This window comes from Balaenoptera physalus (genome assembly GCF_965194825.1).
Source record: "Balaenoptera physalus genome assembly, chromosome: 9".
Lineage (NCBI taxonomy): Eukaryota > Metazoa > Chordata > Mammalia > Artiodactyla > Balaenopteridae > Balaenoptera > Balaenoptera physalus.
This window is the reverse complement of record NC_138888.1, coordinates 89,855,054-89,870,409: the sequence shown is the minus strand read 5'-3', so window position 1 is coordinate 89,870,409 and position 15,356 is coordinate 89,855,054. Positions and strand designations below refer to the sequence as shown.

The window sequence follows — 15,356 nt, the reverse complement described above, 5'->3', positions numbered from 1 at the left end:
AAGAAAACTGGAAAGGAAAGTACTTGGGTAGATTCAAACCAACATGAGCTACCCTTGTTGGAAAAAGCTTTTCTTTCTCAGTCTGAAGAGGCTGGTCCTGCGTTGCTTGGAGATCCTGTAATCAACCCACCTTCCACGAGGGAATAAAAATTCTCCTCGTGCTCCGTCCCTCTACTTCTTACTCCCTTCCCCTTGCCAACTGCTTCAATACCTAGAATGAGATTTAGAACCCAGCAATCCAGCATGTCCTCGGGAGACAAGTACAAAGCCTGACTCGAGGAAAAAAACATACATGCTAAAAGAAGTGTAAGACTGTGCAAATTCATGTTGGCAGTCGGGATGCCAGATAAAATAAAAGACACTGAGTTAAATTTAAATTGTAAAAAATAATTTTTAGCATCAGTAGGTCCCAGATATTCCATGGGACTTAACTAATACTAAAAAAGTTACTCACGTTGATCTGAATACAAATTGAACGAGATGTCCTGTATTTTTTTCCTCCTGAATCAGGCAATCCTAATTGATAAAAATCTAGAGAATTCAAATAAATTCTAAAGGTTCTGAGCAGTAAAGAAGGACCATTACGTTCGTTTTTATGATGTCACTGATAATTCATCAATTTGGGTGAACATGCCAAGAAGCACCGATTCAAAATGCTGGCCATGGAAGCAACCTAAGTGTCCATCAACCAATGAATGGATAAAGATGTCCCACATATATACAATGGAATATTACTCAGCCATAAAAAGAAACGAAATTGAGTTATTTGTAGTGAGGTGGATGGACCTAGAGTCTGTCCTACAGAGTGAAGTAAGTCAGAAAGAGAAAAACAAATACTGTATGCTAACACATACATATGGAATCTAAAAAAAAAAAAAAGGTTCTGATGAACCTAGGGGCAGGACAGGAATAAAGATGCAGATGTAGAGAATGGACTTGAGGACACAGGGAGTGGGAAGGGTAAGCTGGGACGAAGTGAGAGAGTAGCACTGACATATATACACTACCAAATGTAAAACAGATAGCTAGTGGGAAGCAGTTGCATAGCACAGGGGGATCAGCTCGGTGCTTCGTGACCACCTACAGGGGTGGGATAGGGAGGGTGGGAGGGAGAAGCAAGAGGGAGGAGATATGAAGATATATGTACATGTATAGCTGATTCACTTTGTTATAAAGCAGAAACTAACACACCACTGTAAAGCAATTATACTCCAATAAAGATGTTAAAAAAAAAAATGCTGGCCTGAACATCCGGAAGTGGATCTAACACAGTGGTTCCCGAACTGTAGTCCCCCAGACCCAGCACCATCCAGGCCCTCACTAGATATGCAAATTCTCAGGCCCTACCCCAGACCTACTGAATTAGAAACTTTGGGTTAGTATACAGCAACCTCAATTTTAATAAGCCCTCCAGATATTCTTGAGTAAGAGCCTTGAAACACAGCTAAAAGCATCTATTCCTACTCTTCTGCAAAGGGACATTTACCAGAGTGACTACACACATGGGAAAGGGAACATACGCAGAATGTTCAGGGACACAGACTCTAAGCCGATGCTAGTCTCTGGGGATCCAAAATGTCACTATATTTTCTACCAATCTGAATGGAGGCTTTCTGGGGATTAGGAGATTAAAAAAAATTAGATCCAGTGGATGCATGAAACTATCAGTGGTTATTTCCCCAGTTTCCTGAATACATAGATGAAATACTTTGAAATACACAGAAATACTTTAAACCTAGCAGGATCCCCACATCGGTTTCTTGATCTCTACAAAGATACAGGGTAGTAATTCCATCATATTCCCAGTTAACTTGCATATCTGGTTTGTGCAAAAGATGAGTGAATCTTAGGGATGAACTGTAGGTTACTGGAAACTTAATCAGGTGATGATTCTTATTTGCAGAGATCCAGATGTGTCCTCCTTTCCAGCATAAAATCAACATAGTTGCTGACATGTGATAAGTATCTATCAAACTAGCAAGTTCTTTTCTATCTATCCCAGTAAACACAGCCCATCAGAAGTAGTTTTCTTTCATCTGGCAGGGATGCCGGTACATGGTCACTGTCTTATTTCAAGTATATTAACCTCTCTGGTTGTCATAATGCCACTGGATATCATTTGATGACATCAGGTTGACTGTAGCTGATGGGAAAGAATTTCAGGTATGCCAGGTGCCTAATAAGTCACAGGCAGGTCAAAGGGAAGGAGAGAGAATCTATGAAAGCCCAGGGAACTGCTACATCAATGAAGTTTCTGCGGGTCCAAAGGTCCCCTCCATCTGAAAGACATATTGCTTCACCTTGCACTCCCTGTAACGAAAATGCAGGGGAAAGTTTTGCTGAGCTTTTTTTGGTTTCGGAGGTAACACAGACAACATGTGTATGTGCTGCTCTAAACGGAGTATCGGTGTATGGTGTCAGATGGAAGCAGGGCCCAGATCAAGGAAGACTCTGCAACTGCTCCAACCTGGGGCCACTCGGGCCTTTGTTCTTGCAGAGCTAAAGGCACTGCAAGTGTCTACAGCAGATCCAAATGCTGCAGGACAACTCTGGCACATGCCAATAGGAAAATACAATAGAAGCCTCTAGCGCTTTGGAGCAGGGCCATTTCTTTTTCAGATAGTAACTGATCTCCTTTGGAAAAATTGCTCTAGGCTTGCTTCTAGAGACTGAAGTTCTCACCAGAGAATGTCAAGTGATCATAAGACCTCAAGCAATATCTTATACACCAAACCATAAAGCTAGACAAGTGCAAGAATATACTCCATCATCAAATGGAGGTGGTAATATAAGTGATCAGCCTCACGCAGTGCCTGAATACCCATGTAGGTTGTACGAACAGGTGGCTCATACTCCCAAGTGCACCTACATCTTCTGGACGGCTACTTCTCCCTCCAATCATGCCTATAGGCTCTGGGGAGATCCCTATGACCAGCTGACAGAGGGAAAAAAATAATTCAAGCTTGGTTTAGAGATGTTTTCTCAGACTGGCACTAGGTGGAAGTGGTTTGCTGAGTCATTATATCCCAGAAAGGGGTGATCTTGTCCGTAGAAAGAAATCTTTTACTGTAGGCCAAACGTCAAGCAGTGCATCTATCTGATTTTCACTTTATGGCGAAGGAAAGATGGTGAGATGTATGGAACTACATCAAAATAGGAGCACCTCCAGGGGAGGCATCAGAGGTAGTTGTCAGCACAGTGGAACAGTTATGTATCGTTACGGGACTTATTCCAAGAGGCAAAGCCTAGAACCTGCTCCTTCGGTCATTCCAAAATTTTGTAAGCATCAAAATCCCTGTATGAAATCTCTTTCTGCTGAAAATACCTAGAATGCTTTCCATTCCCTGCACTTAATCTCGACATAAGAACACACACAGAAATGTGACCTGAATGAGCTGTGTATTTAGATTTTTATGAAGTCTGCAGCATCCAAATCTTTGCATCTGATACAGTCTCTCTTCACAGACACCATTCAGTAGTTCTACCTACCAAGTAAATTAATAACTCCATCGTTGTAGCAAGCAAAAAGTTTGATAAGGTCCTTGAAAAGAAGCATAAATGCAGCATTTATGACACCATTTGTTAGTTCATTTGGATGTACCTAGAAACAGATGAAAATTTCGTAAGTTAACTGCAGATCATCAAACGACAATTTTTCTCAGAGCACGTTAAAAAGTCTCAAATGATTACTAAGAAATTCATTCATATTCACCAAATGCTGTATAACTCTTTGAGTAACACTACCAATATCAAAAACTGGATTGTCTATTTTTTCGCTTCAATTTAAGTCAATGAAGTTAGTCCTATCAATTATAAGATATATATATGCATTCTATTTGATTAATGATCCACAGATAAATCAAATCCAACTTTTGAACACCTGGACTCTTGTTGCTTTTACTATGCCATATTACATTCTTCTCCTTCCCCTGTGTAATGATCTCTGTGGAAGGGTTCAGGCTCCAGGGGCCTGCAGTGACTCAAAGAGGAAGCCTAGCATAGGAAAAACATACCTTAGTCGGCTACCCCTAAAATAATTCTGGAGACTCACAGTATTCACGCAGCCACCAAATACTCTAATCATTAGCACAAAGAAGAATAATTTCTCTCCATTTCCCAATCCTTGCTCACAACTCCTCATGCTCTGCTCTTTTTCCTTTTCTGACTTCTTTTCTCCTTTAAGTAAGATAGTACCAACATTAAGGGTAAGGAAAGCAAACAAAAATGAATAATAAGAAAAAAAGTTAAGAGAAGCAATTCCATATATACCTAGTGATGTCCTTACTGTAAAATCTGTCAAAAAACAGTAAGATGGTTTGCTGCTTTAAATGAAATTTCACAGGAGTTGGGTGTTGTGACTAGAATAGACGAAACCATAATCTTAACAGAGATTTTAGTTACTAATGTTTGAGGAAAATCTTTGTTTTAGGCAACCACCAAAACAGAGGAAAGCTAACAATGTGAGTTAAGAATCTTCCTACATGGCAGAACATTTTATTTTCACGAATCAGATATGTTTCATTAATTAAAATTTTTAGTTTGAAATAACTGCAAATCCACATGAAACTGTAAAAAAATATAGAGATTCCCATGTACTACTTACCAGTTTCTCCCAGAGGTAACATCTTGCAAAATTATAGTACGTATCACAACCAGGATACTGATATCAATACAATCCACCCATCTTACTCAGATTTCCCGTTTTACCTGTTGTGCGTATGTTTAGTTCTATATAATCTTACCGCATGTGTAAGTTAGTGTATCCACCATCACAGTCAAGATACAGGTTTGGTTTTAAGAGACAAGCCACGTTAGTATTGGCAGGAAGAAGGACCATGACAAAACAAAAATAATTCTCTTCCACGGATGGTACCATTTAAACAGACTGTATAAAATAGTTTCTAATAGCAGGCTGGGGTATTTAGCTGCCTGAGCATACGTTTTGCAGCTACTTTATCCTGTCAAACACAACAGGAGGCCACCATCCTGCTCTGAACATGGGGATCCAAGAATGCACCACTCGTAGTTTTCCATGACTGAAGTAAACACCTGTAAACTCTGACAGTCTGGACAACCAAAATCCTCTATACCTCACTGACAGCCTAAACTAAGTGTTCATCTAATTCAACTATATGAGGGAGACCTAAATCTGTTTCCTGAGGAAATTCTTTATCTGTAGCCCACCTTCAAATAAAAGGCAGCATGATTGTGTAAGAAGCATTTTCTGGTGAGATACGTACGTCAAATTCCAGCAGCGCATCAATCTGTCCCTGTAGTATGGGCATACTCTTCAGTAGTTTCTCAGGAGCCATTGTCCTCATGACACCATCAGCCCTACAATTTAAAAAAAACCAAAAAGGTAAAGCTTACTTGTATGTGGAAAATTTGAGACCACATGCATTGTTCCAAACTGTTTTCCTCCCATTTCCTTGTTAATCTCCTGGGATGATTCTGAGATGTGAAGAGGCTTTGGTTGGGTCCCTTCTCTATACTCCTTCTTACCCACTTGCATTCCTTAACCACACAGGCCGTGCCTTCTATGCACTGCCCTCAGGAAGAAAGCAATGTGGTCTGGATAAAAGAGGCCAGCTGAATTTATGAATGGATTTTTCTAAATCTATAACAGAAATACTAGTATTAAAAATCTAAGTTTACTAAACCCCAGTTTGTTTGTTTTTGAGAGAGAGAGAAAGAGAAAACATGTCTTGGAAGTCTTCAAAAGCTGTAGGACTGGGAGTAGAATTTATACTATTAATCATCAAATGAAGAAAAAAGCATTCTGATATGCAGTTTGGTCAAAAAGAGCTGAGTTTAACCAGCTGTAGAGAACGTGACTGGAGGTTAGCACTGAAGGGTGCATCGTAGGGGGCACTGAAGCCTGCATCCACCCACGGGCCTCTTAGGGAGCTCCTGTATCCAGAGATGGTCAAGGAGCAGCAGGAATGAAACAGCTGAGGAAAATGCCCAGGTGACGTGACCGCGCTGATAATGGCAGCTTTCAGTCTCTCCCACCTCAACGGTAGGGAAAGCAACCCCAAGTGCCCTTATGTGCCCACTCAGCGGTGCAGAAGTTTCTAAGAAGGCTCTGGACATATTGTGGAGAGGTCACAGTCCAGCTCGGAACATCAGCCACGGCTGCCCAGGGCCACGTAAGAAGTCAGAGGGAGGCACAGGAACTAGAATCATCTCTAATGAGATGGGGATGAAGTCAAACCTTCATTTTATAAAATGTTCACCCACAAGAAACTAGTTTATTTTGAATAGGCAAGTTTATATTTTTCACTACCATGATAAAAAAAAGTAGTTCAAAGCTAAGTTTAGGTCAGCTATCAGAAAACAGAGTTATATCTCTTTGTGTGAATTCTTGAGACTAAAATATTAAACTTTGTACAATATGTTGCCATTATTTCAAAGTAGGAATGGATACAAGATTTGCACAGATTTATAGCTGAACACTTTCGATTAAATTCAAACATCTATTTAGAGGGAAATAAATAGCAATTATGAATTAAACATGCAAGGAGTCTGTATCAATGAGCTTTTCCTAATCAATGGTTAGTATTAATAATTAGTTCAAATATGGTGTGTTTTCATGTGTTTGTGTGTGTGCATGTATAATAGTAGGACAGTATTATCTGTCCTCCAGATCTGTGACAGATCTCCACACATACATACAGTTCAGTTTCACCTCAATCAAAACACATTGAAATAACTATTGTCGACTACAGCCATGTTCTTTTAAATGAAACTTGTTTAAATTCTCTCCATTTAAAATTATTTGAAGGTATATAACTGTTCAAGAATTTTGAGTTGATTTTAACAAAATAAAATGTTGTACCATGTCAACTCTGAGCAGCAAATCAGATTTTCTGCATGAAAATATAAATAAGTAACATTGCAACCACAAGGCTATACTTGCATAATATTATTAATTGAGTTTTTTTTTAGGTTATTATAAACTGGGCCTTCATGATCAAAACTAGTTGGCAATTAACTTAGTTAAGATAAATCAAGTATGTCTCAAAGACTTCTGCTCAAATAAATATGAGAAAGAAAAAACATACCCTTTCTTCACTCTGGCAAAATCAAATGCCATCTGTCTGTAAGAGAAAGCCTTTTCATTCAAATATCTACTATAGCGCCTTATGAAGGTAGACATATCATAACCTGGGGGGAGGGGCAGAGGAGATAAAACTAATTAATAAAATACCTTCAACTGTGCTTTGCTAGTTCCAATTTTTTTTTAAACTCCTCAAATGTAAATAATTCTAAGATGAGGTCAATAAGTGTACCAGCCAGGCCTCATTTAAAATCCTACTTCAGGCAAAAATACTTTTGGCATGAGACATTCCAAGACTATTCAATTTAGATATGCTACCATCTTTGTACAGAATGTCTTTTCTGATTTTTCCTTGCATTTTTGTTCACTGTTTCAGATTTAATACATGTAGCTATCTGAGAACTATCCACTTGCTTGGTGTGCTTGCCTTATACGTAATAGACAACCAGTAAATATGCTGAATGAACAAATGACTGCAGTACAAATTCTATTAATTTACAAAAAAACATTTAAAACTGGATTATTTTTAATTGGGAAAGTACTTTTTCATTTCATTGCCTCTTACACCTTCATTAACAAACAATTGTGGATCTAACATACCCACTGTTACTTTTTAAGGTAAACACTGAAAAAGACAAGAAATAGAATTAATGTATAATTCATATGCTGAGTTGCATAACAATTAAATATTTTAAAGCTAATATAAAGTAACTATACAGTTACATTTACATTTTTTTTCTTGTATATCCAATGGAGCTATCAGTTAACACTGATTTTTAATTAATAACCTCACTTCAAAAATCAAAAAATTCTGCATCAAAAACATTAGCAAGAAAATTATAAAACATAATATTCTCACCATGGGATCCACTTTTGTCCAAAAAATTGCTGAGATTGAATAGTGTATTTCTAGAGGCCAAATACTGAATAAATCTCTGAAAAACAAAAGTCAGAACTAAACATCAATATTCTGAAATCACTACTTTAAACAAGTTCTGATACTAAAGGGAATTTTCTAAAAATATAAACTCTCATTGTGATATTTTTTACTCAGTATAAAGTTTCCTAGTCTGCGGGCTTTCTCTGAGGGGGAATAAAAACTGATCATACTCACTGAAATAGAATTAAATTGTGTGATCTTTCATTTCTGTATATAACAGAAACACTGCAATTTAATAGGATTCAGTAGGTATCCCATATAAAATGGCTAATTTTTAGTTTAGTCAATATTTTCCAAAATTAACATTTTTATGAAAGCAATTTTCACAGAGGCACAAGGAATTACTTCCCAATGGGAAAATAATTTTGTTGTTCCTTTCTCCTAATATTTTTGTCCATTAATATGTTTACATGGTATATATAGATTTAACACTTTGATATCTCTACCAAAATGTCTAACAACATATTTCTGAAAAACAGCTAAACAGTAGATTAAAATTGTACTCCAGATGACTGTGAACCATATACTTCCTCTTATTTTTCTCCTAATTAGTGAAAGCTTAAGAAACTTAAGTCATCACCAGCCTCCCTCCCCTGCCAAAAAAAGAAAAGTTAGGTTTACATGGTTTACCTCATTTCCATGCACCATGAGATGATGCGTAGTGACTAAAGCTTTAAATACAACCACCCAGCTACTGTTTGTTGCCCGCTCAAAGAGCGTGTCCGCCATCTGAGGAATATTAACATTGGTCTCATTGGTAGCCTGGATCAAATCTATGAAAATAGAAGATTTCAGTCAATGACACTAATGATTGCATAAAAAAATTTCATTTCAGATTTTAAACATTTAAACCTGTTGAGTTTATGAGTCCAAAATTGCATTGACAACAGCTAAAAAGATTTTCAAAAATTAAATGTCAGAGAGATTGGTTCAAGATGGTGGAGTAGAAGGATGTGCTCTCACTCCCTCTTGAGAGAGCACCGGAATCACAACTAACTGCTGAACAATCATCGACAGGAAGACACTGGAACTCACCAAAAAAGATATCCCACATCCAATGACAAAGGACAAGCCACAATGAGACGGTAGGAGGGGCGCAATCACAATAAAATCAAATCCCATGACTGATGGGTGGGTGACTCACAAACTGGAAGACACTTATACCACAGAAGTTCACCCACTGGAGTGAATGTTCTGACCCCATGTCAGGCTTCCCAACCTGGGGGTCTGGCAATGGGAGGAGGAATTCCTAGAGAATCGGACTTTGAAGGCTAGCGGGATTTGACTGCAGGACTTCTACAGGACTGGGGGAAATGGAGACTCCACACCTGGAGGGCACACACAAAGTAGTCTGTGCATCGGGACCCAGGGGAAGGAGCAGTGACCCCATAGGAGACTGAACCAGACCTACCTGCTAGTGTTGGAGGGTCTCCTGCAGAGGCGGGGAGCGGGCCTGTGGCTCACTGTGGGGACAAGGACACTGGCAGCAGAAGTTCTGGGAAGTACTCCTTGGCGTGAGCCCTCCCAGAGTCTGCCATTAGTCCCACCAAAGAGCCTGGCTAGGCTCCAGTGTTGGGTTGCCTCACGCCAAACAACCAACAGGGAGGGAACCCAGCCCCACCCATCAACAGTAAACTGGATTAAAGTTTTACTGAGCTCTGCCCACCAGAGCAAGAGCCAGCTCTACCCACCACCAGTCCCTCCCAACAGGAAACTTACACAAGCCTCTTAGATAGCCTCACCCACCAGAGGGCAGACAGAAGAAGCAAGAAGAATTACAATCCTGCAACCTGTGGAACAAAAACCACATTCACAGATAGACAAGATGAAAAGGCAGAGGGCTATGTGCCAGATGAAGGAACAAGAAAAAATCCCAAAAAAGAACTAAATGAAGTGGAGATAGGCAACCTTCCAGAAAAAGAATTCAGAATAATGATAGTGAAGATTATCCAGGACCTCGGAAAAAGAATGGAGGCAAAGATTGAGAAGATGTAAGAAATGTTTAACAAAGACCTAGAAAAATTAAAAATAAACAAACAGAGATGAACAATACAATAACTGAAATGAAAAATACACTAGAAGGAATCAATAGTGGAATAACTGAGGCAGAAGAATGGATAAGTGACCTGGAAGACAGAATGGTGGAATTCACTTATGCAGAAGAGAATAAAGAAAAAAGAATGAAAAGAGATGAAGACAGCCTAAGAGACCTCTGGGACAACATTAAAGGAAACAACATTCGCATTAAAGGGGTCCCAGAAGGAGGAGAGAGAGAGAAGGGACCAGAGAAAATATTTGAAGAGATTATAGTTGAAAACTTCCTTAACATGGGAAAGGAAATAGCCACCCAAGTCCAGGAAGTGCAGAAAGTCCCATACAGGAAAAACCCAAAGAGAAACACACTGAGACACTTAGTAATCAAATTGGCAAAAATTAAAGACAAAGAAAAATTGCTGAAAGCAGCAAGGGAAAAACGACAAATAACATACAAGGGAACTCCCATAAGGTTAACAGCTGATTTCTCAGCAGAAACTCTACAAGCCAGAAGGGAGTGGCATGATATATTTAAAGTGATGAAAGGGAAGAACATACAACCAAGAATACTCTACCCGGCAAGGATCTCATTCAGATTCGATGCAGAAATCAAAAGCTTTCCAGACAAGCAAAAGCTAAGAGAATTCAGCACCACCAAACCAGCTTTACAACAAATGCTAAAGGAACTTCTCTAAGTGGGAAACACAAGAGAAGACAAGGACCTACAAAAACAAACCAAAACAATTAAGAAAATGGGAATAGCAACATACATATCGATAATAACCTTGAATGTAAATGGATTAAATGCCCCAAACAAAAGACAAAGACTGGCTAAATGGATAGAAAAACAAGACCCATATATATGTTATCTACAAGAGACCCACTTCAGACCTAGGGACACATACAGACTGAAAGTGAGGGGATAGAAAAAGATATTCCATGCAAATGGAAATCAAAAGAAAGCTGGAGTAGCAATACTCATATCAGATAAAATAGACTTTAAAATAAAGGATGTTACAAGAGACAAGGAAGGACACTACATGATGATCAAGGGATCAATCCAAGAAGAGGATATAATAATTATAAATATATATGCACCCAACATAGGAGCACCTCAATACATAAGGCAACTGCTGACAGCTATAAAAGAAGAAATCGACAGTAACACAATCATAGTGGGGGACTTTAACACCTCACTTACACCAATGTACAGATCACCCAAACAGAAAATTAATAAGGAAACACAAGCTTTAAATGACACAATAGATCACATAGATTTAATTGATATTTATAGGACATTCCATCTAAAAACAGCAGATTACACTTTCTTCTCAAGTGCGCACAGAACATTCTCCAGGATGGATCACATCTTGGGTCCCAAATCAATCCTCAGTAAATTTAAGAAAACTGAAATCATATGAAGCATCTTTTCTGACCACAACACTATGAGACTAGAAATCAATTACAGGGAAAAAAATGTAAAAAACACAAACACATGGAGGCTAAACAATACGTTACTAAATAACCAAGAGATCAGTGAAGAAATCAAAGAGGAAATCAAAAAATACCTAGAGACAAATGACAATGAAAACACGATGATCCAAAACCTATGGGATGCAGCAAAAGCAGTTCTAAGAGGGAAGTTTATAGCAATACAAGCCTGCCTCAAGAAACAAGAAAAATCTCAAATAAACAATTTAACCTTACACCTAAAGGAACTAGACAAAGAACAAACAAAACCCAAAGTTAGCAGAAGGAAAGAAATCATAAAGATCAGAGCAGAAATAAACGAAATAGAAACAAAGAAAACAATAGCAAAGATCAATAAAACTAAAAGATGGTTCTTTGAGAAGATAAACAAAATGGATAAACCATTAGCCAGACTCATCAATAAAAAGAGGGAGAGGACAAAAATCAATAAAATCAGAAATGAAAAAGGAGAAGTTACAACAGACACCGCAGAAATACAAAGCATCCTAAGAGACTACTACAAGCAACTCTATGCCAATAAAATGGAGAACCTGGAAGAAATGGACAAATTCTTAGAAAGGTATAACCTTCCAAGACTGAACCAGGAAGAAGCAGAAAATATGAACAGACCAATCACAATTAATGAAATTGAAACTGTGATTTAAAATCTTCCAACAAACAAAAGTCCAGGACCAGATGGCTTCACAGGTGAATTCTATCAAACATTTAGAGAAGAGCTAACACCCATCCTTCTCAAACTCTTCCAAAAAACTGCAGAGGAAGGAACACTCCCAAACTCATGCTATGAGGCCACCATCACCCTGATACCAAAACCAGACAAAGACACTACAAAAAAAGAAAATTACAGACCAATATCACTGATGAATATAGATGCAAAAATCCTCAACAAAATACTAGCAAACAGAATCCAACAACACATTAAAAGGATCATACACCATGACCAAGTGGGATTTATCCCAGGGATGCAAGGATTCTTCAATATACGCAAATCAATGTGATACACCATATTAACCAACTGAAGAATAAAAACCATATGATCATCTCAATAGATGCAGAAAAAGCTTTTGACAAAATTCAACACCTATTTATGATAAAAACTCTCCAGAAAGTGGGCATAGAGGGAACCTACCTCAACATAATAAAGGCCATATACGACAAACCCACAGCAAACATCATTCTCAATGGTGAAAAACCAAAACCATTTCCTCTAAGATCAGGAACAAGACAAGGATATCCACTTTCACCACTATTATTCAACATAGTTTTGGAAGTCTTAGCCATGGCAATCAGAGAAGAAAAAGAAATAAAAGGAATACAAATTGGAAAAGAAGAAGTAAAACTGTCACTGTTTGCAGATGACATGATACTATACACAGAGAATCCTAAAGATGCCACCAGAAAACTACTAAAGCTAATCAATGAATTTGGTAAAGTTGCAGGATAGAAAATTAATGCACAGAAATCTCTTGCATTCCTATACACTAATAATAAAAAATCTGAAAGAGATATTAAGGAAACACTCCCATTTACCATTGCAACAAAAAGAATAAAATACCTAGGAATAAACCTACCTAGGGAGACAAAAGACCTGTATGCAGAAAACTATAAGGCACTGAGGAAAGAAATTAAAGATAATACCAACAGATGGAGAGATATACCATGTTCTTGGATTGGAAGAATCAATATTGTGAAAATGACTATACTACCCAAAGCAATCTACAGATTCAATGCAATCCCTATCAAATTACCAGTGGCATTTTTTACAGAACTAGAACAAAAAAATCTTAAAATTTGTATGGAGACACAGAAGACCCTGAATAGCCAAAGCGGTCTTGAGGGGAAAAAACGGAGCTGGAGGAATCAGGCTCCCTGACTTCAGACTATACTACAAAGCTACAGTAATGAGACAATACGGTACTGGCACAAAAACAGAAGTATAGATCAATGGAACAGGATAGAAAGCCCAGAGATAAACCCACACACCTATGGTCATCTCATCTATGACAAAGGAGGCAAGGATATACAGTGGAGAAAAGACAGCCTCTTCAATAAGTGGTGCTGGGAAAACTGGACAGCTACATGTAAAAGAATGAAATTAGAACACTCCCTAACACCACACACAAAAATAAACTCAAAATGGATTAAAGACCTAAATGTAAGACTGGACACAACAAAACTCTTAGAGGAAAACAAAGGAAGAACACTTTGACATAAATCACAGCAAGATCTTTTTTGACCGACCTCCTAGAGTAATGGAAATAAAAACAAAAATAAACAAATGGGACCTAATGAAACTTAAAAGCTTTTGCAAAGCAAAGGAAACTACAAACAAGACGAAAAGACAGCTCTCAGAATGGGAGAAAATATTTGCAAACGAATCAACGGACAAAGAATTAATCTCCAAAATATATAAACAGCTCATGCAGCTCAATATTAAAAAAACAAACAACCCAATCTATAAATGGGGAGAAGACCTAAATAGACATTTCTCCAAAGAAGACATACAGATGGCCAAGAAGCACATGAAAAGCTGCTCAACATCACTAATTATTAGAGAAATGCAAATCAAAACTACAATGAGGTATCACCTCACAGCAGTTAGAATGGGCATCATCAGAAAATCTACGAACAGCAAATGCTGGAGAGGGTGTGGAGAAAAGGGAACCCTCTTGCACTGTTGGTGGGAATGTAAATTGATACAGCCACTATGGTGAACAGTATGGAGGTTCCTTAAAAAACTAAACATAGAATTACCATATGACCCAGCAATCCCATTACTGGGCATATACCCAGAGAAAACCATCATTCAAAAAGACACATGCACCCCAATGTTCACTGCAGCACTATTTACAATAGCCAGGTCATAGAAGCAAGCTAAATGCCCATAGACAGACGAATGGATAAAGAAGATGTGGTAGATATATACAATGGAATATTACTCAGCCATAAAGAGGAACGAAATTGGGTCATTTGTAGAGACGGGGATGAATCTAGAGACTGTCATACAGAGTGAAGTAAGCCAGAAAGAGAAAAGCAAAAATCGTATATTAACGCATATATGTGGAACCTAGAAAAATGGTACAGATGAACCGGTTTGCAGGGCAGAAATTGAGACACAGACGTAGAGAACAAATGTACGGACACCAATGGGTAAAGCAGCGGGGGGTGATGGTGGTGCTGTGATGAATTGGGAGATTGGGATGGACATGTATACACTGATGTGTATAAAATTGATGACTAATAAGAACCTGCTGTATAAAAAAATAAATAAAATTTAAAAAAAATAAATCTTTCCTTCAAAGAAGATTAAATGTCATATTTTCACACATCGACATATAAATACATTTACCCAATATATTTATTTTTTCTTGGGCTTATTTTTTCTATTGAATTCTCTTCTGTATCCTTTCTGAACTTTATCCGTTTTCCAGTACCACTGTCATTTTTTAAAATTACAAACTCCCAGGAAAGCTAAACTTTATGTTAATCTTTTTTGTTATCACTCCTAGCACAAAGTCTCAAACATGCGGACACTTATTCTATACACCAGCGGTCCCCAACCTTTGTGGCACCAGGGACCGGTTTCATACAAGATAATTTTTCCACGGACTGGGCGGGGGGATGGTTTTGGGATGATTCAAGCACATTACATTTATTGTGTACTTTATTTCTATTATTATTACATTGTAATATATAATGAAATAATTATATAACTCACCATAATGCAGCATCAGTGGGAGCCCTGAGCTTGTTTTCACTTGCCACTCACTGATAGGCTTTTGATATGAGTCTGCAAGCAATTGATCTATTATGGTCTCTGTGCATTCAAAC

General features: G+C 38.0%; 1 protein-coding gene across 10 annotated transcripts in view; it reads right to left on the bottom strand.

Moving 5' to 3' along the window:
• SNAP91 (synaptosome associated protein 91) overlaps positions 1–15,356 on the bottom strand; it is a 171,432-nt gene that overhangs the window by 95,604 nt on the left and 60,472 nt on the right. For all 10 annotated transcript variants that reach the window (XM_082474181.1, XM_082474184.1, XM_082474185.1 and 7 more), the window contains exons 3-7: positions 8,631–8,773; positions 7,920–7,995; positions 7,065–7,167; positions 5,241–5,334; positions 3,490–3,601 (exon numbers count right to left, since the gene is read on the bottom strand). In XM_082474181.1, the coding sequence (XP_082330307.1) occupies positions 3,490–3,601; positions 5,241–5,334; positions 7,065–7,167; positions 7,920–7,995; positions 8,631–8,773 (528 nt within the window). The remainder of the gene's footprint in view (positions 1–3,489; positions 3,602–5,240; positions 5,335–7,064; positions 7,168–7,919; positions 7,996–8,630; positions 8,774–15,356) is intronic.